At 46.2% G+C, this 26,053-nt stretch overlaps 1 protein-coding gene across 4 annotated transcripts; it reads left to right on the forward strand.

Moving 5' to 3' along the window:
- Window positions 1-1,152: 1,152 nt before the first annotated feature.
- ENO1 (enolase 1) lies at window positions 1,153-24,535 on the forward strand. Of its 4 annotated transcripts, none has more exons than XM_083752717.1 (12): window positions 1,153-1,299; window positions 7,465-7,558; window positions 11,937-12,032; window positions 13,589-13,647; window positions 14,711-14,780; window positions 15,940-16,073; window positions 17,134-17,356; window positions 19,559-19,756; window positions 19,976-20,177; window positions 21,605-21,713; window positions 22,637-22,695; window positions 23,878-24,535. In XM_083752717.1, exons 2-12 carry the CDS (start codon window positions 7,474-7,476, stop codon window positions 23,945-23,947), a joined length of 1,305 nt encoding a protein of 434 aa, XP_083608843.1. In that variant the 5' UTR covers window positions 1,153-1,299; window positions 7,465-7,473; the 3' UTR covers window positions 23,948-24,535. The 4 variants fall into 4 exon arrangements, with proteins under 4 accessions (XP_083608843.1, XP_083608841.1, XP_083608840.1 ...); XM_083752715.1 differs by lacking the exon at window positions 13,589-13,647 and adding an exon at window positions 13,927-13,985; XM_083752714.1 differs by lacking the exon at window positions 13,589-13,647 and adding an exon at window positions 13,927-13,985 and having other exon boundaries at window positions 1,191-1,377.
- Window positions 24,536-26,053: the final 1,518 nt, after the last annotated feature.

Genomic DNA, 26,053 nt, shown 5'->3' on the forward strand with positions numbered 1-26,053 from the left:
GATAAGTACAGTGGTACCTCGGGTTAAGTACTTAATTTGTTCCGGAGGTCTGTTCTTAACCTGAAACTGTTCTTAACCTGAAGCACCACTTTAGCTAATGGGGCCTCCCGCTGCTGCCGTGCCGCCGATGCACGATTTCTGTTCTCATCTTGAAGCAAAGTTCTTAACCCGAGGTACCACTGTATATCATTTCTGAATTTCTGGGTTAGCGGAGTCTGTAACCTGAAGCGTATGTAACCCGAGGTACCACTGTATATCATTAGATTAATCAGATCTTGTTTATTGTTGTGGGACATATGATTAAGGTAGTTTAAAGCTTGCCTCTGAGCACATGCAGAGAATGTTCTTTTTTTTTAAACAAAGGAACTCTACACATGCTCAGATGAACCAACCTATGAAAGGATTTGAGACTGATGGAGGCGTTCTTGTATAATGGCCACCTTTTGTAATCCAGTTAATAGGCTTGAGCATCTGTGCCCACATGCATGAAACCTGAAAAATTAATTTAGTGATAATTTTTGTATTTTTCAAAGGTTCTTTCCCTGCTTCCCTCCCTTTTCTCCTCACAAAAACCCTGTGAGGTAAGCTAGGCTGAGAGACAAAAACTTTAGATAGTTGGGATGCATGTGGCAAAGTTTGGACCTAAATAAATTAAAGAATTCCTTGATTTCTAACTGATGCAGATATCAAAAAAATGTGGTTTATGTAACTTTAAAAAAAAGCTAGCATTTTTGTCTTTAAAAGTTTGATTTCAGTATATTACATTTTGAATGATAAAAATGATTTATCCGGTTTTAAATTTCGATGTGTACATACAAAATGTGCTTTATGTAGCATAAAATTTTGGAGACAGAGAGAAAATAACAAATCCTAGCTTTTATTAGGGCTACCGGCGAATTGTGCCGCTTTGCAACTGTTGCATGGAGGGCGGGGAGAGAACAACGAGGATGTTCTGCTTCAGAACACCCCCCTTTTCTGCGCTTAGCAAAATGGGGATTTTCCATCACTTAAAAAAAAAAAAAAAGAGCCATCTATGGAGGCGAGCAGCCTCAGCAAAAGGGCCCGCTCGGGCACGTAGCGCACGCGCCAGGAGGCTGAGCTGGCGAGAGGCCCCTCCCGACAAATCAGGAAGAGGCAAAGGGGCCAGCCCAGCCAATGAGAAGCCGGGAAGGGTGCCCCTAATCTGCATGGACGGGACTATAGTTCAGAGCGAGCCGGGTGGATCTTCCCCAGTTACCCGGGAGCGCGAGCTGAGAGCGGTGCTGGTTCCAATTAGCCGTCTGTTGTCGTTCTTTTTTTGTAAGGAAAATTATTCTATACTGCTAGTATTGTTATTATTATTTTGCAGGTGCTGTTAGCGCTCCAGCTTAGTCACAGGTAAGTAGTGGTGGTGGTGGGGGATCCTAAAATCTCTCCTTCCTTAGCAGGGAGAAAGCTTGTTGCTTTAGGGAAGAAGGATACGCTTGCAAAAATGTTGCAACGGGGAAGCCTTTGCAGAAAAAGAAAGAGGGGAGGGAGTCTCCATTGCAAATATACCGGGTGGGTGGGTGGGGGGCGTTCCAACTGGTTCTGTGAAGTCAGGACTTCCTTTAGCAGGGCGAACAAAGGACCGAGCTCGGGCATTCCCCCCCCCCAAAAAAAATCATTGTCCGAAGTTAATATCATTTCACTAGGAAGGATACCAAGGTCCTCCGGTTAAGTCCCATTATAGGCCCCTAAAACCAGCCCCCCATCTCTCTCTCCCTTGAAATCAAAGCAGTTTCAAGATAAAAATTGCTGGCTCGTATAGGTCCAGGGTGAGGTGGGTGCCTTCCTTCCTACGAACTTCCATAAGGGCCTGGGTTCTGCAACTGTCTGTAAAGTGTGTGGTTAGAGGTAAACGGTGTCAGTCTCTTAGAGGAAATGGGGTGTGGAAGAGAGGCCATACAGTTCAAGTACACCCCCCTCCCTAAAAAAAAGAAACATTGGAACTGTAGTTTAAGGTTGCTGGGATTTATTGTGGGGGTGCTATAAATGTATGGTGTGCATGCAACCTCTAGAAGCGTAAATGGCAGAGTAGCTGTGCAAGGGATGATCTTGGGTATATTTTTTCCTTGCCTTCCTACTTCCTCCCACAAAGGATTAATCCTGGCATGATTGACCCTCCCAAGGTAAGGAAGCTAGGAAAGCCCTTTCTAAATACTCTATAGAGCCCCATAAAACTAGCCGCCACCCTCCAAAAGTTATAGTGACTTGAAGATGGGGCTAGTTTTATGGCAAACCAGGATGGAAACTTGTTACCTGCAGTGCTTTGCATGGTCTGGGGGTGAGAGATGTATGGCCAGAGCATGATTCTACAGTGTGCACCATGCTGTGATCAGCTCCTTATCTCTCTCCTCCCTATCCACCTTGCTGGCCTCGCTTTCACTCAATCAGGCCTACGTGAAACAAGGAGCACTCAGCAGCCCACTGGTGTTTTTTTTAACCTTTCTTGAGCAGGAAGCAAAAAGGAATGCCTTACCTAACACACTACCAAACACTTCCTCCTTCTCCTGCTCTTAGAACCTTGATGCTTTCCTAGGGACCAGGCACATAACAGAGGCCCTCAAATTCTGTAACCCTGTCTGTGAAGTTCCCTGGTTACATAAAAATGTGAACGTAACTAAAATACCATCCCGTAGAATTCCAAGACTGGGAGGAGGCAGCAGTCTAGCAGCTGGGTTAGGAGACATGTGTGGCAGCAGGCTTCATGTCTCTAGGCTATCATGCCTTGCATGCCACATTCCGCCGTGCAAAGCTGAGCATGGATTTATGAGGGTGGCAGTTGCTGGGTTACACAGAATGTTGCAGCCATGTGCTAAAGACCGAAGGAAGGAAGGAAGGCTTTTTTTTTTTAAGTCTCATGATTCACACCCAACTTAACTGCCCCTCCTCTTCCTCCTTAACTACAATGAGTAGGAGGATCTGCGTCATGGATCGATTGCACCAGATGGACTTTCCCTTGGTGCAGGGATAGGTTATTGATGCAGTCTTCCTCCTGGGAGAAGCTCTTTGGGTTTCTAAGAAGCTTATTTAACCATTTCCAGAGGGAGAGATGTCTTGGTTTTGCTGCAAGTGCAACAGCTTTGTGATGTCTGGAAGCCATGCCTGAGGTTAATTACATTTTATTCTAAGGCCCCATTGGTTGTATCTGGTGCTAGTCCTACTCAGAGTAGACCCACTGAAGTTGGTGGACATGACTCCATGGCTCCTTTCATTTAAATGGGTCTACTCTGAGCAGAACTTAACAGAACTGCATTTGGAGTGCATTGCTTCCCTCAAAAGGATCCTGGGAGCTGTAGGTCAGCCAGCAGAGCTACAGTTCCCTTTAACAAACTACAATTCCCACAATTCTTTGGGGGAAATTATATGCTTTAAATGTATTGTGTGGACTTGAACTTAGGCTGCAGTCCTAACTGCACTTACCTCTGAGTGGACATGGTTAGCATTGCAGCCTAGGATTGCTGCAAGACTCTTCTGTTATCTAATGACGAAACCTGTACTGTTTGAGTAATGATTAATAGTGGATGTTGCAGTTCCATCTCTGCTTTGACCCTCTTGCAAAAGCAGCAGTCCTTAATCTCTCCTTTCCCAAATATTGAATGTTAGATTCTTACATCAGCTGCCTAGAGCACCTTAGTTTTTAAAATCTTCCTATACCCGAGCATGACGTGTTGCCCATTCTTAAATATCTCCCAGAAAGGTGCATCTCTTGCATTTTGAAAACTAAAGTGAATAAAGCAGAGTTTGGGGGATGCTGTTCCTTACTGCTTAGCTCTTCTAAGTGGTGACTGTTTTATAACCACATGGAAGAGTAACACAGCCCTTCCCAGAGCTCCTTTGCAGGCGTTGCAAATAAGCTTCCAAAAGCTCTTAGCTCACAGAGGACTCTAATAATAATAATAATGATGATGATGATGATGATGATGGTTTATGCCACCCGTCATTGGGAGATCACAGGGTGATTCACTACAAAAAAGTACAAAATGAGAACACAAAATATATAATAAAACTTAAACAAACCAATAACCACTCTCCCACAAACCCATTTAAAAGGCCATAGAATGTTAATCAGCCAAAGCTCTGGCTGAAGAGAAACCTTTTTGCCAGCCAGGATCTTATATATGTAACTGAGGTGCCAGGTGAAGCCTCCCTAAGGAGAGCATTCCACAAACGGAGCCACCACAGAGTAGGCCCGCTCTTGTGTTGCCACCCTCCAGACCTCTTGAGTGGGAACATGAAAAAAGGCCTCAGTTCAGGGTGGCATCTTGAATGGATTAATAAGGCTTTTTCCAGGTAGAGGGAGAAGCATGGAAGCGAGCCAGATGAAAAGTAGGGGATTAGAGGAGAGGAAGAGGTGGAAGGAAGTCCTTGAAACATCTGGTTTTTTAAAAAACGAATTAAACCCAGGCTTAGTTTTCCTTCCTCTCTGGATTCTAATCAGCAGTTTTGGCAAAAAAAGGTCAATAGTTTGTTCCAAAGGGCACACGGTGTAGAGGTCAAATCTGGTTTCCTTGAGGAATCTAGGGACATGTGGCTGGATACGGTGGAGAAGGACAGACATTGAGCCATCCTCATTCCTGAGCTCAGTCTCCTCCTCTTTTTTTTTTTTTTAATTCAGTTACATGAAATGCTGAGTCACAGGGCAGAATTAGACATATTGAGGCAGGCAGGAAATGATGCTCGCTGACTTCCAAACCCACAGATTCAGACACAAATGGAAGAGTCCATTTTATGTGGCTTGAAGCATGTGCCATGAAACTTATCAGGGGCCTCAGTTAGGAATGGGGAACCTGCTGCCCTCAAGGTGATGTTGGAGTAGATCATACCTGGCTATTATTGGCTGTGTTAGCTGGAATCAATTGGAGCTTAATAATTTCCACTTCCTCTCAGTTTGGTTAATTTGTCCTCTTGCTAAGGGCAGAATTGTGTGTGCTTTGGGGCAGCGGTGGGGGGAGAGAGCTCTGATTTGTGTGACATATTAATTGTGCAGGTTGATGCATGTTCGTCTCAAAAGTATTTCCTTTGGGTGTGGCAAGGACACTATAGGAAGCTGCCTTATACTGAATCAGACCACTGGCTCAGTGGCTTTCCAGGTTTTCAGACACTTCCAGCCTCCCTTGGAGATACTGGGAAATTGAACCCAGGACCCTTCTGCATGTTCTGTTACTTGAGCTGTGATGCTTCCCAAATCCTGCTTGCCTCCTACTTGTTAGAAACGCAGGGAGCAGCGTTATACTGAGTCAACCCACTGGTCCACCTAGCTGAGTTTTGTCTGCAGGGGCTGGCAGCACCTCTCTAGGATTTCAGATAAGGGTTCTCTTTGACATGCAAAGCAAATGTGCTACCACTGAGCTATGGCTCTTCCCCCTTCATTCTTCACAGGTTCCAGAGTTTCTGAAGTCAGTAAGAGTAGTGAGGTGGGGAAAAGGGAAATCTAGGGCTCCTGCCCCTTTAATAGGTGTACAGATGAGGGAATTCCAGCCTGTCCAAAGTGCAGAAGCTTTGCCACCTGTCCTTATGTTCTTGAGGACTAGCCGCTTGATCCCCCATCCCCTTTGAAAGCTGAGGTCCTCTGGAGGACACTGCATTCCATGCCAAACAACGCAACCCAGCGATTGTGGGATATTTGCAGAGTTAGTGCTGCAACTGTTGTGACTTTTTAAAAAAGATTTTTTTAAACGGTCCAGACTTCTTGGTAGATAATGGGTGCATCTACTTTCTCCATTCCAGTCTTTAAATACCCACCAGCCCCAGGTCCAGGGAGGCAGAAGGGGAAGACTGCAGACAGAGGGTTAAACAGAGAACTAGCTGGATGCAGTTCTGAATAGCTGCAGTGCTGCAATGATCTACGCCAGGCTGTGCAGGAAGGGGCGGGGCTTAGAGGGAGGTCACTTGTTCAAGGACTTCTGAGTAATATTAATGCCGCCTCATCTTCGTAGCCTGTTTAGGCAGCTGGGCCAGCATGTAGTGAGTATCCTTTGCTGGGCAGAAGACTAAATAACCTTTTGCATTAGCTGCTTCTGCTACTTCTTTTTAAAAAACAACGAGGCAAGTTATTAGGCAGTAGCTTTTGCATATAAGAGGCTTCCTGCAAAAAAAAAAAAATCCAGATACTTTTCAAAAGAGAAAGTGGAGAGTATCAGCTTAGTATTAAACACCGACTTTGCAAGGATCCATCTGGCTTTTTGCCTCGGGGGATAGCTGGTTTGCAAAAGATCAAATATATCAAGGCTGTCTGATCAAGGGATTGGGGCAGCTCCCATGCGATGAAATGATTATTATAGTGCTTGGGATTTTTTCAGTTTAGAGAAAAGGTGAGTGGGAGAGGAAATGATAGAGGCGTTTAAAATCTCACACAGCCTGAAGAAATCTAACACAGAGGTGGTTTTCTCCTTGCTCATATTACTGGAGCCCAGTGTTGTCGTCCGATGAAGCTGAATGTTGGGAGACTCTGGGCAGATGGAAGAAAGTACTTCTTTACAAAAGCGCATAGTTAAACTCTGGAACTCATTGCCACAGGCTGCAGTGATGGTCTTCAACCTAATTCTCATGCAAAGAGCATTAGTCTTAGAGGGAGCGTAGATGATGCAGAGACTGTATTGCCCCGAACAGCTTCTGCAACTGATTCCAGACCTGCATGCTCCATTAAAAACAAACAAACCCCCAGTTTCCACAAAATTCAAGTCTTCCCATGTTCTCATTCTTCTCTGAAAGGAATTGACCTTCTAATGAATAATAATACTGGCAGTAGGCAGGCAACCATATAGCCCAGTTGAATATTAGTGCAGCGTTCTTAATGGCGACACCACACTGGCTTGGGGGCAGGCCGCAGTTTTTCATGTGCAGAAAGTTTTGCATTAGGTCATACTCTTTTTTAAAAAAGAAACTATCAATTTTTTTATTTATCTGTTAAGAGATAGTACATAATGTTTGTATAGACATGCGTTAGGTCATATTCACACCATACATTTAAGCACTATGATACTGCTTCCCCTGAGGAATTCTGGGAGTTTAAGGGTGCTAAGAGTTATTCCCCTCACAGCGCTACAATTCCCAGAGTTCCCTGGGTGAGAGGGACTGATTCTCAAACCATTTCGCAAACTGTAGCTCTGGCACCTCCTAACAACTCAACACCCATGAACAAACTACAGCTCCCAAAATTTGTTGTTTAAAGAATGTTTACTAACTGTTTAAGCCGGCCTCATAGTGCTTTAAATAGTGCCGGTGTGGCCCTTGGTGGAACAATGGTCTAACTATGTGTAAGAGTGGCTGGGGAAGCCCAGCCAGATGGGCGGGATATAAATAATAAATTATTATTATTATTATGACAACTTACTATGTTGCTTGGGAATCTTGGGCCACCAAGGACACTGGTGGCCATTGTGCTGTGTATTTGTTTTTTAAGTTTAAAAATGCTGTTTTCTCCCTCTTCCTCCTCCACAGAGAAACAAAATGTCCATTCTCAAGATCTATGCTCGCGAAATCTTTGACTCCCGTGGGAACCCCACTGTTGAGGTAGACCTGCACACCAGCAAAGGTAAGCTAACTCTGAATGGTTGCTATCCGCCTTGAGACCTCTTAGCAGTGGGTCCTTGGTTAGATGGCACTTTAGGTCTGATCTAAGTGGGTTCTCTACAGCAGTGTTTCCCAACCTTGGGCCTCCAGCTGTTTTTGGACTACAACTCCCATCATCCCTAGCTAGCAAGACCAGTGGTCAGGGATGATGGGAATTGTAGTTCAAAAACAGCTGGAGGCCCAAGGTTGGGAAACACTGCTCTACAGGGAAGAGTGATAGCTCAGTGGAAGAACACCTGCTTTGCATGCAGAAGGTCCCAGGTTCAATCCTTTGCATCTCCAGGTAGGCATGGGATACAACCTCAGAGCCACTGCTGGTCAGTATAGAACCAGGGTTTCCCAAACTTGGGTCTCCAGCTGTTTTTGGACTACAATTCCCAGCATTCCTGACCACTGGTCTTGCTAGCTAGGGATGATCGGAGCTGTAGTCCAAAAACAGCTGGAGACCCAAGTTTGCGGAAACCCTGGTGTAGACAGTACTGAGCTCGATGGGCATTACTCTGTAAAGCAGATTCCTATGTACCTTTATGTATGATTATTTAAGAATACACTTTCTGTTCTTGACAAATGTTGGATTGGTATTGTCCCATGGAGGACCTTACAGTCTTCAAACAAAAACATCTTGGAGGTCCCGGGCCACAGGGAGGTTAGGCTGGCTTCAACAAGAGCCAGGGCTTTTTCAGCTGTGGCCCCGATCTGGTGGAACCCTCTGTCACAAGAGACTAGGGCCCTGCAGGACTTGACATCTTTCCGCAGGGCCTGCAAGACAGAGCTGTTCCACCAGGCCTTTAGCCAAGTCACAATCTGACCCCCTCCTTTGATAATCCTCATAGAACTCTACCCCAATGGTTGCCATTAATTTGATTCTGAATTGATTTTAGAATGTATTTCAATTAATTGATTGTGGTTTTATGTAAACTGTGTTACTTTTACTGTTGTTAGCCGCTCTGAGCCCAGCTTCGGCTGCGGAGGGCGGGCTATAAATAAAATTTTATTATTATTATTATTGAAGCCACCAAACTGGAAAAATGAGCCTCTTGTTTTCCTCTAAACACATTATTTGTGGTTGACCTCCATGGTTTCCATGGTTCATTCAGGGGACATAGAAGAGGGATGGGGGTAAAGTCTCTGCCTCCATTTCATGTTTGATTCTGGAGAACATAAGGAGCTGCCTTATTTCTGAGTCAAGCCATTGATCATTCTTCCCCTTCATTCTCTCCCCCACCATCTGTTATACAGCAAGGTTTTGTGGCGTAGTTTGAAACCCATGCAGGAAAACTTGATGTGTGTGGAGGGAGGGTGAGGGGCGGGACAGTCGAATGTGTCAAAATCTTCGCCACCCAGCAAACAGCATTTTAAAGCTTGAAGATAAAAATAAAACTTCCAGCTGCTATGAGTGTAAGATGACATCTTACTGTAGCCGTCCTTGGTGGACTGCAGCCAGTTGCTTCTGGCCTTGTATTTTGGTGGCCTCTGTGGCAACCCGATACACTGAAGATAACCGAGAAGGCAGGGCAGTTGAGTGTGTGTGAAGTGGGGGGAGAATGGTCCATCGAAACTGCTCAAGGATAAACGTTCTGAGCCAGGTTGGAGGGTTGGCTGAGTGCAGTGGGGGCCGGTATAACTTGTGTTCTCTTTTCCGATTGGCTGAGTCTAGGCATGCGGCGGAACAAAGTGGTAGAGGGCTGTACCATTTTGGCCTGCAGCTGAGGTTTCCCATTTCCCACACCTCCCTGCAAGCAGAAAATGAGCACAGCCAGTGGCGTAGCGTGGGGGCTGCAAGGGGGGCTGGCCGCACCGAGCGCAACATCTGGGGGTTAGGGTTAGGGGGCGCAAATGCATGGGTTAGGGGGTGCAAATGCATGGGTTAGGGGGTACAAATTACTTGCCTTTCCCCGGGTGCTGACAACCCATGCTACGCCACTGAGCACAGCAAGGGTGAAATGTTCAGACCTAGCCCTTTGCACAGTTGCTACTTTTCTCCTTGCAGATGGCCTTTTGTTTTGCCATTTTGCAGTGAGATGGCAGTGTGAATTGGGGCTTTCCCAGAATTTTTGCCTCCATCCATTGGGCCTTAAAATTTAGGGGAATGTTTTCTTCTCCAAGTGTTAGCTAGCATAGTGAATCCAGGACAGCTGTGGGTGCCATGGTGTTCTTGAGGTCTTTCCCTGGCTCCCACAAAGCCTTTGAGCCCTCCCTTCCCATTCACTGCCCCTCTGGTCCAGGAGGATGTGAAGGTGGTTTCTTTTTTTCTCCCTTGAAAAGTGCATGGAACTAATTTGGAAGAGTGCCTCTTTCCAACTTCCTCAGTTCATCTCCTATGTGCTTTTCAAAGCTCAGATTAATTTTTCTGCATCTGACCTTTTCCCAGATCCCTTGGAAAAGTAAAATGTGTGTGCAGTTTTCTATTTATGTTGTATGGTTGGTGACCCCAAATCTACTCTCCTTAGATGGCTTTAAAAGAGGATTAAATAAATTCATAGAGGATAAGGCTACCAGCCACAACAGAGCTACAGTTCCCAGAGTCCCCTGAAAAGGACAGATTTTAAAAACACACTGAGAGTTGTAGCTCTATGAGGGGAATAAAAGGTAAAGGAAGCGCCGTTTACCTTCCCGCCGGAGCAGTGCCTATTTATCTACTTGCACTTTGACGTGCTTTCAAACTGCTAGGTTGGCAGGAGCAGGGACCGAGCAACAGGAGCTCACCCCGTTGTGGGGATTCGAACCGCCGACCTTCTGATCAGCAAGTCCTAGGCTCTGTGGTTTAACCCACAGCACCACCCACGTCCCTCATGAGGGGAATAGGGGTCTCCTAACAACTCTCAGCACCCTTACCAAACGCCACTTTCCAGGAGCCTATGGGAGATGCCATGAATGTTTTAAATTTATAGTGCAGATGTCATTTCTTAGTGCTTGCTTGGGGATAAAGCCCCCATGTTGGCTGGACAAGTGCCCATTTTCCTCTTTTACAAGCCAGAGCTCTCCAGCCTTGAGATGCCAACTCTCCCTGCCCAACGGAGGCTCATTAGGGTGACCCTCTCTTGATTTTGACCAGAGGGAGGCCGCCCTCCCTGCCTAGCCTGCAAATGCTATTGTCTGTGCTCAGTTTGTGCTTTGCACAAAGGAAGTGTCCTTGGAGCAGCAATAACAAAAGGCACGGTGGCCAGCAGAGAGAAAGGGAGGGAGATGTGAACCGACAGAGGCCTCTCAGCGCAAGAAGCGGCGGAGCGGAGTTTTTCTTTCTTTTCTCTTTTTAAAAAAGGGCAACCCCAATTATAGCAGAATTGCAAGCGAGCCCTGTCAGGGATTCCAAATGAGATCCTTCCAAAACAGGAGCTATCATTAGGCTACACAGGAAGGAGGCGTCTGGAGGGCGACAGAGAAATAGTTGCTGCTTCCTGTTGGGACACCAGGCCTAGCCACAAAGCATTGTGTGTGTCTAAATAAAGGGGAAGGTAAATAAAGGGACACGGAAGGAGGACGCATAATTGGGTGAGCACAGCCTGCGTTAGAGGAAGGCACAGAATAGGTGGTCGGGTGCCAGGTCAGGAGACACACAGCGGCTCAATCCCTTTGAATCCCACCCTCTCCCAGGGACTCGAGGTGTGCACTAATCTGGCCTGCTCTGAATGAACGAACACTGTCCGTCTGTAAAAAGCTTTATCTGAGTGTTCATTAAAGTGGCAACCAACCTTTGAGGCACAGCTATGTCAGGGGCAGGGGACCTCAGCCCCAGAGGCCCAAATGCAGCCCTTCAGTCCTCTCTGCCTGACCCTCGAGGCTGTCTCCAAGCCCTGCCTTGCTTCTCACGCTCCCTGAGTGTCTTTGCATGGCTGAAATAGGTCCTTGAGCTTTGATGCCTCTTGCCTGCCTGAGGAGAATAGAGAAGGGGTGTGTTGGAAGCCAGCCTACAGTACAAAGGTAAAACTGGCATCCTTTGCCCTGCCCACTTTGCTTCATGCCCCTCCCACCATGGGCAGGGGGACACCACCACCTGCCTGCAAAGGTTGAAAGGAATGCTGAGCTACAAAGCCTCCACCCACGTGTTTTGAGGTCTTCCTGCCTTTAATTTGCTGCTTGATTTAATTTCCTTTAATTTTCAGGCAGGAGCTCAGGCCCCACTAGGCTGCAGCCAACCCCAGGGGCCGTCCTGCCCCATTGCAGTTTTAGGTGGTCAAAGTGGAGCTGGAAGAGGAAGTTGGCAGAGCGACGCTTTCCCCCACTTCCTCTTTCATCTCTATGTGCCTTGCCAGTCTCCACTGTGAGATGGTTCTGTGCAAATGTTTCTCTGTCGTCCCAGAGCTTGCCAGGACCAATACTGTTTTTTCCTTCTTCTCCAGGTCTCTTCAGAGCTGCTGTTCCAAGTGGAGCTTCGACTGGGATCTATGAAGCCCTGGAACTGCGCGACAATGACAAGACCCGTTTCCTGGGGAAAGGTAAAGCTTTCCTGGTGTGGTGAATGCACTAGTAGTTGTTTTTTCTCTTTTGCTTTCCCAACTTGGTGCTTCTGGGTGCTGTTCCACAGGTGCTCCTTCTACTGCTCTTTTTGCCCCCCGCCCCCGGTTTGTGTCTCCCAGCTACGGCCGAGATTCTGCAAAGGGCATTGCGTAAGGGACCCTTTCCCGTGGCCTTGCAAAATTAGTCCATTCAAGCTTTGCTGCCTTCCTCCCTGCATGCAAAAATAGTTTTGGTGATGTGGCAAAGAGGTGTCGACGTTCTGATTGAAATGGCTTGGTTTATAATCCTTACACAATTTAAGCTGCCAGCTGTGCCTAAACTCTCCAGGTTATTTGGACTGCTGTTCCCATCATTCTTGGCTTTGAGGGAGGAGCCCCCACACATTCACTCACCTGTTCTTGGTGGGAAAAGGTGCAGGAGGGGAGTGGCTTAAATCCAACAACATCTGGAGGGCACTGGGTTGGGGAAGGCTGATGTGCAACACAGCCTTCAATTAAGCCGGTCCCTGCCCCCAAACGAATTTGTAATCTAAAATAGACACAAATAGAGAAATGGAAGAAAGTTGAAAAGGGAGTTAACATGTCACCTGCTGGCTCATGCAGAAAGTCTCCCTAAGCTTCCACAGAGCAGTCCGCCTGGTGCCTCTGGGATGAATGCTGGCAAATGTACTTAAAAGCAATGGGTTTGTGTCCAGCTACGTTTTGCTTAGAGTAGATCCATTTAAATAAATGAACCTAAGTTCGTGCCCGTAATATGTCTGCTCTGACCAGGACTAACATCTGATACAACAGCCCATAAGGCTTCAGGAGGGATTGCTGTTTATTATGTATTTAACTGAAGTTATATTCCACTTTCTCAAACACTTCCAAGTGTTTCATAAATGATAATCCAAGACATTTAATTAAGAATACACCAATAAAAGCAAGTTACATTTTTAAAAGAATGAATTCAGTGGGTGTAATTATATATAAATCTAGTACTGATTTAAAACTACTGGGTTGCATTCAACTAACTTTTATTCAGAGCAGAATCATTGAAAATTATAACCATGAGTAGCTTAGGGGTCCATTGATTTCAGTGTCTGAACCAGCACATAGACCCTGTGGTTGCAGCCATTGCTTGGTCTCCAGAGGCTGTTTGCCGGAGCTTCAGCTGGAAGGACAAGAAAAGAAATCAGGGAAGCATCTGTAAGCCATGCTTTGGCTGCTGCTCTTTTGGCTACGGTTTGAGCTGCTTAATCTATAATTGGCGCAGACCACAGGTGGATGGTGATGCCTGGCATGAGCTTCTGTTAAATGAAGCCTTCCTGGTTTTGTCAGGTTTGCATGGACCTAAAGCCTCTTCCTCTTTCCTGCTCCCCACTCCTGATTATGGGTCCTCTGGTCATTTTTGCTGTGAATCCCTGCCCGCCCCCTTTGCATGCTGCTGCTGCTGCTGCTTTTGTGTTCTCTTGTGGGCGTTCATCTTTCTCTCTCCCTTCTTTCTCCTTTCTCCCGTCTCTCTCTTCCCTCCTCGTCCACTCGGTTCCCACCAGGCGTCTCCCGAGCAGTTAAATATGTTAACGAATTCCTGGCGCCGGCACTGTGTACTCAGGTAAAGGATGTGTGCTTGCAACCTGGCCTGACTCCAGGCAGGCTGCTCCTCTGTGCATGGTCTATGGGACTAACCTTCCGGCAGGCATTCCTAGACGATGGCTATTCCCTCAGTGACATAAAAAAAGGACTAGCGTGCTGCACCCCTTTAATATATATATCTATATATCTTGTCTTGAGGGCTAGGTGGTTGGGGCCGTAACGGCAAGTGATCCTCTACTAATGCCTGCTTTTGCCTTTCGTGGATTGGATTAGTGATTGATTTGCTTGTTCCTTCCAGGTGTCTCAAAAGCTGTTGAGCACGTCAATAAAACAATTGCCCCTGCACTGGTTAACAAGGTAGGAGCCTTCCTTATTTCGCTAACCCCTCTAGTGCAAGTGTAGCCGTTCCCAAGTCTCTTTAACGTTCTTTTTATGGGTGAGAAAGCCAGCATAATACTAAGCTCCTTACCGTCGTCAGCGAATGGCCTTCTTTTGGGTGCATGAACACGAAAGCATGTTTGAGAAGCGCTGTGGGAATTCTAAAACGGCATGAAATAATGTTATGGATGGAAAACTGCTTGCAGTTCCTGAGTCCTGCCTTAAGAATGTTTCCCAGTGCACCAGATTTATTCTGCAGCTCTCCCTCCTTGCAAGCTAATTTGGGGGGTGTTCAGGTTGGTGGTCCATAAGGGACCTTAACGTCTCTGCCCCCACCCCAGTCTTCCCCGATGACCTGTGTGGATCTATTTAGTCAAAAGGGGTTTTACTTGGTTTAATTCAGTGTTGCCACCCTGTTTGTTAATTGGGTCCTTTAAGAGCAGCTTGATCTGCAGACATTACCGATCAACCTGTTTTTTTAAAAAAGCACATGAGCTGCCTAGGCTGTTTTTCTATTCGGCTGGCAATTTTCAATTCTTAATTGAGGTGAAGTGTGCTAAAATGAAGTGAAGGGTTGCCTCTCCTTGGTGTGTTGTTTGGACCGATGGCAAGTGTCCGCTTAGTCATAAGTCAGGATGTAAACATGAGGTTTCCCCCATAGTGGATTGTTTTGGTTGCCTTACCTCTTCTCCTCTTCCCTGCAGAACATCAGTGTTGTGGAGCAGGAGAAGATCGACAAGCTGATGCTGGATATGGACGGGTCGGAGAACAAATGTAAGCGAAATGGTTGGACAAGTGTATGTTTGCAATTTTGCAGCCATGAATGCTCTGGGTTGGGTCCAAGAGCAAGTAAACTGCTGTGCTAGTGAGGTTGAGAGGTGCTCCTCAGGTGATTCTCAGCCTCTCTGCTGCCTGAAAGATTTATAGCACAATAAAAGAAGTCACAATTCCTTCATAAATGCTGCAGCTAACCACACCCGAGGTGAGAACAACCATAGCTCAGTGGTGGAGCAGCTGCTTTGATGCAAAACCCCAGGTTCAATTGCCAACATCTCCAGGTAGGGGTAGGAATGTTCCCTTTCTGGGAACTCTGGAGAGCTGCTGCCCATCAGGGTAGGCAAGGCTGAGATGGATGCGCTTAATGGTCTGATGCATCACAAGACTGTTTCCTATGATTCCTATGCACATTTTATTGGAGAGAAAGTGCTTTTGCTAGAAAGGAGTCTAGGTTTGGAAATATTCCTCTTGCGTTGTTTTACTATAATCATCCATCTCCTACTAAATGTAAGGAAAGGAAAACATAGTGGACTGAGCCAGGTGTTTGTTTATTTGCACGAGGTTTACATTAAAATGACCCCCAAAAATAGGAACAGCATTCAATAAAATTTCCTAAAACCTGGATGAAAACAAACACAATTTCATACCTCAAATAAAACCAGTGCTTCAAATTGACTTGATTTTAAATTTTGTAAACAAATGATACATTTTCTCTTGCAGTTTTGTTGTTAAACATTTTATTTTTATTATTTTTTAAAAATAATATAGCATTTATTAAATCACCCTCAACATATGCAGTTCAAGGCAATGAATAAAATACAGTGCAATAAAAACAGTCGTGAAAGCAGATTAACATAAAAGACTATGCCAAGTAGACACAGCAGCTTGGAAAGTGTCTTGGAACAAAAGTGTTTCCAGTTGTTTCTAGAAAGTGCAGAGAGTGGGTGCCTATCATGGGTGCTGGGCGTATCTTGAAAGAAATGCTGTTCCACAGAATGGGGTAGCCACACTGAAGGCCCTGCTGCAAGTCATTGTGGAGTGGGCTTCTGAGATCTTGAAACTTACAGGAGAATCTCTTCTGCAGACTGCAGAGACTTGCTGGATATGTAAGGAACCATGCAGTCTCTCAAGTAACCTCTTTTTCTTACTATCTTAGCCAAGTTTGGTGCAAATGCAATTCTGGGCGTCTCCCTGGCTGTCTGCAAGGCTGGTGCTGCTGAGAAGGGGGTCCCCTTGTACCGCCACATTGCTGATCTGGCTGGGAACCAGGACGTCATTCTGCCAGTCCCTGTAAGTTTTCCTTTGTTGCCATTCTGCAAAGGAGGCAAGATCTGGTGCAGACAAAACAGCTCTCTTCCTCCCACCTAGACATATGGAGGGGCAGTGGCTTTTGTGAATTAAGGGTGGAAAAACAGCAAACATGTTGGATCTTCAGAGTTCAGTGGCTCTCCTCTTGTTAAGAACCTGACTGCTGGATCAGCCCATCTAATCCAACATCCTGTTTCTCACGGTGGCCAACCAGATGGCTTTCCCCTGAAATAATCCAGGGAACTGGTTTCCTAAGGGTACTGAGAATTGTTCAGGGAAACCCTACTCCTCTTGCCGAGCTATAATTCCCAAGAGTTCTTTGGGAATAGGGGTTGGTGGTAGAACTACTCTGAGGATTGTAACTCTGGGAGGAAAACCTTGAGCAAGCCACAGTTCCCTGGATTCTTTAAGTTAATCAATTGATTGTTTTCATGCATATTGTATTTATGATGTTAGCTGTTCTGAGCCCGGCTCTGGCCGGGGAGGGCGGGGTACAAATAACAATTTATTATTATAATTATAGGGGAAAGCCATGAGTGGTATGATACTGTAAACATCAAAAGTACAGTTGGTGGCAACCCAAGAGGGAGCCATTTCTGTGATGGCTCCTGTATTGTGTGAATTCCCTCCTAAGAGAGATAATATAATAATAATCGTATAATAATTTATTATTTATACCCCGCCCATCTGGCACCTTCCTGTTCAGACAGGCCATTGAAAACTAAGGTGCAGATGATGTTGATCACTGTCAAAGCAAACTATGTTTTAATTGCTGGTTCTAAATGTATTTTAATTGATGTATTTTAATTATTGGCTTTTTAACTTGTTTGTCTTTTTTACTTTGTGATTTATAATGATGTTTTTAAAAGTTGGAAGCTGCCTTGAATCCAAGGAGAAAAAGCAGGATAGAATTAAAAAATAATGATGATAATAATAATAATAAGCGAACAATGTAAATGGGGCTTTCTTTGGGAGAGATTGCATTTCTGGAGCATTAACCTCTTGGGTTTTCTTTCCCCCTTTCATCTTGCCCACCTTCCAGGCCTTCAATGTGATCAATGGCGGTTCCCACGCTGGTAACAAGCTGGCCATGCAGGAGTTCATGATCCTCCCTGTTGGGGCCGAGAGCTTCAAGGAAGCCATGCGCATTGGCGCCGAGGTGTACCACAACCTGAAGAACGTCATTAAGGAGAAGTATGGGAAAGATGCTACCAACGTGGGTGATGAGGGTGGCTTTGCACCCAACATCTTGGAGAACAAAGAAGGTAATGGATTGATCGGCTCTTCGCTACCTTATTGAGTTGGTGTGTAGAGTCCATGCAGACAACCTACAGCTATGTCCTTCCCTGCAAGGATGGTTACAACATCTGGGGCTTTCTAGTTCACAGAAAAGGCAAGGTTGCAGGTGTCAGTGCCGTAAGAAAGACTGTATCCCATTTAGGGTGGGAGGTTGAGGGGGGGCATTTTTTGTTTAGAGCAGATGTGGGGCAGCTTTGTCCCTCCAGATATTGCTGAACTGCAACCCTCATCATCCATTGGCCAGTTCAGAATTGTAGTTCAGAAACATCTGGAGGGGCCAAAGGTGCCCCACACACAACTGGTTAGAGAAAAGGAGAGTGTGCAGGCTATAGGTGTGTCTTTCCCTACGAGGAAATGTTCCACAACATTGGGGGCTTTTTAATCTGGAGAAAAGGCAAGTAAGGGGAGACTTATGATACAGTGGTACCTTGTTACATATGAATGTATGCTTCGGGTTGTGAGGTCCGCTAACCCGGAAGCAGATGCCCCCGGTTGCGACCTTTGCCCCGGGATGCGAGCGGAAGTCGCGCGCCGGGAGCAGCAGGAGGCTCCATTAGTGAACGCGTGCCTCATGTTACGAGCGGTTTCGGTTTACAAACGGACCTCCGGAACAGATTAAGTACGTAATACGGGGTACCACTGTAATGGTTTGTAAAATTATGCAGTGCTCAGAAAGTGGATAGAGGAAAGCTTTTCTCCCTCATAGTGCACAATGTGCAGTGATCACTCTACTCTTAAGCACTTTAGCGTTAAATCCATCTGGATTTCTGCGTTTGGGCATAGCTGCTTTGCGAAGGATCGGATGCATAAAACCTTTCTGGAAAAGGAAAGGTTCCAGCATTGGAGCTTTTCTGTTTAGAGAAAAGGCAAGCAAAATAGGTGGCATGAGAGAGTTGTATAAAATTACACATAGCCCGAAGAAATTAGATAAATATTTTTTCCCCTCCCTCATAATAACTAGAACCGAGTGGAGCCAATGGAAGTGGGGAGAGTTGCTGTCACACTCAGGCCCTCCTTATGGTATTCCTTTTGGAGCATAGAATCCCAGAACTGTAGAGTTAGAAGGGAACCCATGGATCATCTAGTCCAGCCCCCTGCAATGCAGGGCATCTGGTTGGCCACTCTGAGAGCAGGGTGCTGCATTAGGTGGGCCTTTCTTGGCATGATACTTGGTGGGGCAGCTGGCACTGAGTGAACCTCCCTGCAGCCAGGAGGAACGGAACTCTGTGACCCTTCTCTCTCTGTCTCTCCGGTGTCACACAGCTGCTGAGGCAGCGTGAATCCCCCCAGGAGGTAGGCGAGAATTGCTTTCGAGCAATGCGGAAAACTCGCTGATGGCTGCTTACACGTTTTATTTGTAATATCAGCCGGCCATGCTGTGTCACTCCAGGCTATTTACTGTACAGGAAGACAGGCTGTGGGCCTCTTCAGGGAGTACAAGTAGCACTTCCTGCCTCTCCCAGCCAAGTTGGCAGCTGAGGGCCACAGTAGCTGGGTCTTCCCTGTCTGAAATAGACTTGCTGTTGCTGGGGAGAGCAGGGAGATGTGTAACTGGAACCACCTTGAGTGGGCTTCGGAAGGATTCCCCCATTCTCTTTCCCCCGCCTCACCGAGACATAAGAACCTGCTGAATCAGGCCACTGGTCCATCAAGTCCAACATCCTATCCTCACAGTGGCCAACCAGATGTCTTTTGGAAGCCTGCAAGAGCAGTCTTCAAGCCATCAAAAGTTGGTGGCCATCACTGCCTCCTGTGGGAATGAGTTCCATAGTTTGGGATTGTTTTGCCACTAGCAAAATGCTCTTTAGGGCCAATGTACCCCATGCTCTAATCCCAAAGAATCTTTCATCAGGCCCTGTTTTGGATGTGCTAAACTGGGTGTCGTGTTCTGGCCATTGGGGCCCTTCTTTGATGACGCTTGTGGAGAAAGGAGATATCGACTCATGAGAGCTTTCCCATTTTAGAGCAAATGCTTACGATTTCAAAAGTCGTCTTTTCTGTATGTGCAGAACAAGTAACTTTATGTCTTGTTTTTAGTACCCTTTACTCAAAGCAATGTATGGGATAAAAAGGCAGCACTTGGATCATAAAATGAACTGAATACAAACCTTGGATGATGAACCTTTCTGTTCAAAAACCCCCAATTCTGTTGCTGTCCTCCTCCTCAGCTCTGGAGCTGCTCAAGACTGCCATCAGCAAGGCTGGCTACACTGACAAGATTGTCATTGGGATGGACGTGGCGGCTTCCGAATTCTATCGCGATGGGAAATACGACCTGGACTTCAAGTCCCCTGATGATCCCAGCAGATACATCACTCCTGACCAGCTGGCTGACCTCTATAAGGGTTTTGTCAAGAATTACCCATGTGAGTGCAAGGGCCATATTCCTTCTGAAGGCCACACGCTGTTGGTGGGCAGAGTGGGAGGCACAAGAAGGTGGAGAACCATTGTCACCTTGAGCGGTGACAGGGAGGACTGTGCGACACCAAGCACATGAGAAAGGCCACACACTTGCTGGGTATGTAACTGGTAAACCGCCCACCTGAGTAACATTGTCCTTCTCTTGCCCCCACCCCAATGGCCAGTGGTTTCCATTGAAGACCCATTTGACCAAGACGACTGGGCTGCTTGGAAGAAGTTCACCGCCAGCGCAGGAATCCAAGTTGTTGGTGATGACCTGACAGTTACCAACCCAAAGCGCATTGCCAAAGCTGTGGAAGAGAAGTCCTGCAACTGCCTGCTGCTGAAAGTGAACCAGATTGGCTCTGTCACAGAGTCGCTCCAGGCGTAAGTCTTTCCCTTGCTTTTCACAGGGGAGGAAATGGTGGTTGAGCAGGAAGTGGAATAAGTGGAGAGCAGGAGTGGGCAGATACTTTACCGCAGGGGGCAGCAACCTCTTTCATCCGTGGGATGATCCTGTGATGGTTTGTGTATGCTTCTCGCAATAAGCACCCTCTGCTCACTCAGAGAGATATTTACTGTTCTTTATTTTACATACGTACAAGCAGCACAGTACTATCATGCATCCGAATTGTCCAGTTCAGATTCGGGGAGTGGTCTTCTCCTGCTTCTCCTCCAACAGAAAAGGCGTGGGAGCTTCATGGGACGTCTCTGATCCCTGCACTTTAACCCTCTCCTTTCCTTTGCCAAAGGCACAGGCATAGGCTCTCTGTCTGTTCCTGAACTCCCTGTGTGGTGCTGGGGCTCTGCTTCCCCATTGGAGAGCCTTCCAGCCTCCTGGCTCTCTCCCTCTTCCCCTTCCATCACTTCCTCTCTGTCTCCTTCTGATTGTTCCCACTCTGACTCTTCTCCTCCCCCCGACTCAAATGCGTTCCTTGGCAGTCCTGTAACAGGCCCACCGTCCCTTAGACCATGTGGTGGGCCGGACTATATTTTGAAAAGAAAAAAAAAAATGAACAAATTCCTATGCCCCACAAATAACCCAGAGATGCATTTTAAATAAAAGCATACATTCTACTCATGTAAAAACATGCTGATTCCCGGACTGTCCACGGGCAGGATTGGGCCGCATCTGGCCCATGGGCCTTAGGTTGCCTACCCCTGCTATACAGGCTCGCTCAGCAGTGTAATTGTTTGTCCCGGAGCCCTCCCCATCAGCATTAAAAAATGGGGAGCTTTTTAGCCATGGAGAGGAGGAGTCTTCTCACGCTTTGTGCTGATTAGAGCCAATCGGAGTCAAAGGAAGGTGAATCATCTACTAAGGACTGGCTCTCTGCTAGGGTCACTCTGGAGAAGGCGCATGGGAAGATCACCGATGAGGAGCTGATCTGTATGCTCCAAAGCTAAGCATTGAGGAACACTGAAAACACAAGGTGCTTGCTGGTTCTCTTACGCACAATGGAACCTTCAGGAAAACAACATAAGTCTGAAAGAAGCTATTGGAACACTTGTGCATACACAGGACATAGTAGATCTAGTTGAAAGGGACTATGTGCAGATCTGCAAACAGCTGGGGGTCAAGGGCAACTGCTGCTAATAGTCTGGACTGGTGTAAAGCTATTACCTGTCTGCTCCATGTCTTCTCTGAATTCACCCAGTCCCCTTGTAAAGGCAGAAGTGCAGATGCACGTAAGACAATCTTGAAATGGCTGGTGCCAAGCGAGGGGAGCGACTCAGTTGGCTCTTGTATGTAGTCTCAATAGCCTGCTTGTAAAATGAATCAATTTCTAGCATCTCTTGTCTTCCTATTGCAGCTGCAAGCTCGCCCAGTCCAATGGCTGGGGCGTGATGGTGAGCCATCGCTCTGGGGAGACTGAAGACACCTTCATTGCTGACCTGGTGGTTGGGCTGTGCACTGGACAGGTGAGTGTTTCCTTGCTGAGGTGGCTGCTTTTGCTTTTCAGTTTCAGGGCAAGGTGGGAAGGGGAACCTGTACCCCTTCTGGAACATGATGGGATGGAGTCCCAGCTGGCATTGGCCAAAGGTCATGGATTATTGGAGTTCAGCAACAGTTGGGGAGGCCACACATCTAGGCATGCAGAGAAGGCAGGCTTACATAGGCTTAGAAGTCTGTTTTTAAGTACAGTGGATGCTCTGGTTGCGAACATGATCCGTGCGGGATGCACGTTCACAATCTGCATGCACGTGGGTTTCGATTCAGTGCTTCTGCGCATGTGCGACCGCTGAAACCCAGAAGTAACCCGTTCCAGTACTTCCGGGTTTCGGCGGGTCCATAACCTGAAGAAACACAACCTAAAGTGTCTGTAACCCGAGGTATGACTGTATTCGTATTATTTCTATTTCTAGACTGCTGAATATATCTAAGATCTCGAAGCTAAAAATGCTGGACGTTGTAGCTCTTGTTGGCCATACTCAGAGAAAACCCATTGAAATTAAAGGGGATGACTGACTTAGATCCATTAATTTCAGTGTGTCTACTTTGGATTGGGTTTGGATAGATAAAGACTGTAAATTTATACACGGAATAAATAAATTCAACAAAATTGTGTCAAATTTTATGTACTTTAAAAAATTACACCAGCAGTATCCACCATAACAGTATTGAGATAAGTTAACTCTAAGCAGCTTAATGTAAAATCCCAGCCCACAGAAAACACACCATTTGTAAAATCATGGAATTGTAGTGTTGGAAGGGAGCAGGAGGGGTCATCATTTGCTATCTTGTATGTTCATTAGGTAGGCAGGAGGATAGGATTGGAAGTGGGGAGGGATAATTCTATTATGCTTCGTGTTTATTGTTTCTTGCTTAATTTCTCTCTTCACAGATCAAGACTGGTGCTCCCTGTCGGTCTGAACGTCTAGCCAAATATAACCAGCTTCTGAGGTAAGGATTAAGTTGAGGAATTTGGGCTTGTTTAGATGTATATTGAAGTGTGTTGAGGGAGGTAGATCATATCTGTTGACCCTGTTTTATGGCATGCGCTGCACAGGAGACTATGTGTTCATACAGTTCACATGAAATTTCACATCCGGAAATGATTTACAGAACAGAAAATACAAAAAAATGCAGGAATATCAACAGTGGTTGAAACAATGAAATTCGGAACAAATACTGGAGTGTTAACTTGGAAGAAATCAAACTTTTAGTGTGGCAGCACCCACACTTTCGGAACTCCCTGCCTGTTGACATCAGGCAGGGGCTTTTTACTGTATTGTTTTAGATGGCTGCTAAAAATAATTTTACTTAGGGGAGCCTCCCCAGACATGTAGAATGTTGGCAGGTTTTTTAATCAGCTAGTTTTTAAAGAAGGTTTTAATTGTGATTTTTAACTGGATTTTTGATCATTAATACTTTTATTGATAACGGAATTGTTTGTAAACTTACAGAGGGTTGGAGTGGTGGTTTCCAATTAAGCAGTATATAAATGTTATGAAAGGAAATAAATTAAAACACCACCTGGTATATCTTAACAGAATGCTTGTTAGAGTTGCAATTTGTTTAGGGTGCTGAGAGTCGTCAGGAGATCCCCATGTCCTTTCACAGTGCTACAAATTTCCAGAGTGGTTTAACACTCAATCCCTCTTCACAGGCAATTGTAACTCTGTCAGGGGGAAAGGGGTTTCCTCAGTTCCTCTCAGCACTCTGAACTCCGCAAACTGAAGCTCCCAGAATTCTTTGGGGGAAGCCATCACAGTGCAAAGTGCACTGGAGCAACTCCTAGGCGCCAAAATATTTGAGGGGTCAGGGTCTCCCAAAGTTGATTAATATTGTCATTCATTTGATGTTCATGCGCCACACCTTGTGATCGATGATGCGGGATGGGGCTTGCCTCCCCTCCCCCCCCACAATGTTTTATTCAAGTTGGCACCCCTGGCTTTAAAGTGATAGCATAGTTCTTGAAATATAGGGTGTGAATGTCGCCTAAGTGCCACAAGACTTTTGACTTGATCAGTACAGATCTTTTCTTTTAAAAAAGCAGATTATGGACACATCCTTTCTCCTGGAAATTATTGCTCCTCACGCTTGTCTTTTTTTTTTACTCCCCCCACCACCATTTTCCCTCAGGATTGAAGAGGAGCTGGGGAACAAGTCCCGCTTTGCCGGCAGAAACTTCAGGAACCCTCGCATCAACTAAACCCGCTTTTGGCTCCGACGAGGCTCCCCTCTTTCCCCAACCCACACCCCCCCCAGTTGCGGTTGAAAGCACTAGTCACCTAAATTTAGAAACAAAAGAAAGAAAAACTAAGGGCAGCTGATGTGTAGGGGGGAAAGACAAACTTTTTGCAGGTCCTCTCATCCTAGGCTACAATTCATCTAGTGCGTTTCATCTTCCTTCTCTCGCCTCCCCAGCTCTGATCTGTTGCTTCTTAAAGCGCTTGGCTGCTTTTTGTGAACAGACAACATCCCAACATCCCACCCCGCTCTTCCCTGGAGTGTTTCATTCATCATAATGAAACTAAGGAGAAAGATTTAAGAGTCCCGGTGATGCTGGCATGAAAATTGTAAAGCTGCTGCCATATTTTTTGGGGGTAGCCCTATTCATGACTGAGGGTAACAAGTGTTTCTTTCTCCTCCGCTTCCCTCCCCACCACATCCCAAAAGCCCCCCCCATCCCACCCCTTCTTAGTGTGTGGAAGCTGTGTAACTTGCAGTGCAGCCTGAGGTACCTGCAAAACAGAAAATAGTAGTTCTCATGTGAGGTAAATAAAAACAGAGAAACGTCTGTGCGGTGTGGAATTCTTAATGGAAAAGTGTCTGGGGACCAGATAATTTTAAGGTGTGAGATAGTGGGGAGAGCAGCCTTCAGAGAGAAATGGCTGTGTCTGCATGTGAGAGAGAAGTCTTGGCAGTATCAGAAGAGAAAATGGTGGCTATTGGCAATCGCGAAATTGTGTCTGTCCTCTTACATGGTTTAGGACCACGCATACATTGATACCACTTTAAACAGTCATGGCTTCCCCCCCAAAAAATAAAATAAAATTCTGGGACCTCTCGTTGTTCATGGTCCTGAGGGTTATGAGGAGACATCCTAATAAATCACAGCTCCCAGAATCCTTTGGGGGAAGCCATGACTGTTCAAAGTGGCATAGTGTATGGTGTGAATGTGGCCAACAGCTCACTTCATTCTTCAACAAACAGCCAATTTGCCACATCTTGACTAACAACTTGTAGGTTGAGCTGGTCCCAGGGCTGTTATGGGGCATACCTGCTTTGACCCCTATCTGCGAAGTGTGTGAGGAAGTGGAGAAGATTATACTCAAAGTGATCTTCATTATCCTTGGTTTTTATCCCCCGTCTTCCAAAAAGGTGGCATAGGTAGCTCCCATTTGTCCTCTGTATGTTGTAGGGGCTCCAGCTCCCAGTGAGCACGGCTAGTGGCTATCTTCTGGAAGCCCACAAATGTCCCATTTCCACACTGACATTCTCAAAGTTTAAAACATTAGTAACTGCCCTTCTATCTCCAGGTCACGCTGTTCAGCAATAAAATTATAGTACATTTCATACATCAACAAAACTTCCAGCCACTTGGCATGCACTGGGTGGTATGTTTGATACAATCCAATTAAATGATGATTGGGATGAAAGGCTAAGAGAAAGTTGGATGGCTTAAACTTGCAATTAATATCTGCTCTCAAAAATGGATGATTTGTCCCACCATGTTCGAGTTGGTCATCAGGATCTCATTGTCTTGACTCTCTGCCCTAGTCTTTTTTTTTTCCTTTCTTTTTTTTAAAAATATTTTATTAAGGGTTTTCTTGTTTTACAGTGTAAGTGTAATGCCTCGTATTTTTTTCCCCCCGTGTAACCTCTGCCCTAGTCTTGAGAAATGCGGTATTTAGAAGCCACCAGATGTGTTGGATGCAGGTGGTTCTGTGGTCTAAACCACAGGGCCTAGGGCCTGCCAGTCAGAAGGTCGGCGGTTCGAATCCCTGCGACGGGGTGAGCTCCCGTTGCTCGGTCCCTGCTCCTGCCAACCTAGCAGTTCAAAAGCATGTCAAAGTGCAAGTAGATAAATAGGTACCGCTCCGGCGGGAAGGTAAACAGCGTTTCCGTGTGCTGCTCTGGTTCGCCAGAAGCGGCTTTGTTATGCTGGCCACATGACGCGGAAGCTGTACGTCGGCTCCCTCTGCCAATAAAGAGATGAGCGCCGCAACCCCAGAGTCGTCCACGACTGGACCTAACGGTCAAGGGTCCCTTTACCTTTAGATGTGTTGGGGCAGGAATAGCAGGCCTTCTTTTG

This window comes from Podarcis gaigeae (genome assembly GCF_964106915.1).
Source record: "Podarcis gaigeae genome assembly, chromosome: 8".
In the NCBI taxonomy this organism is placed as follows: Eukaryota; Metazoa; Chordata; class Lepidosauria; order Squamata; family Lacertidae; genus Podarcis; species Podarcis gaigeae.

Coding starts and splice junctions, on each gene's coding strand:
- ENO1 (XM_083752717.1), top strand. CDS start 7,474: ATGTCCATTCTCAAGATCTATGCTCGCGAAATCTTTGACTCCCGTGGG. Junction 7,559..11,936: donor AGACCTGCACACCAGCAAAG/GTAAGCTAACTC, acceptor CTTCTTCTCCAG/GTCTCTTCAGAGCTGCTGTT. Junction 19,757..19,975: donor TTTTGTCAAGAATTACCCAT/GTGAGTGCAAGG, acceptor CCCAATGGCCAG/TGGTTTCCATTGAAGACCCA.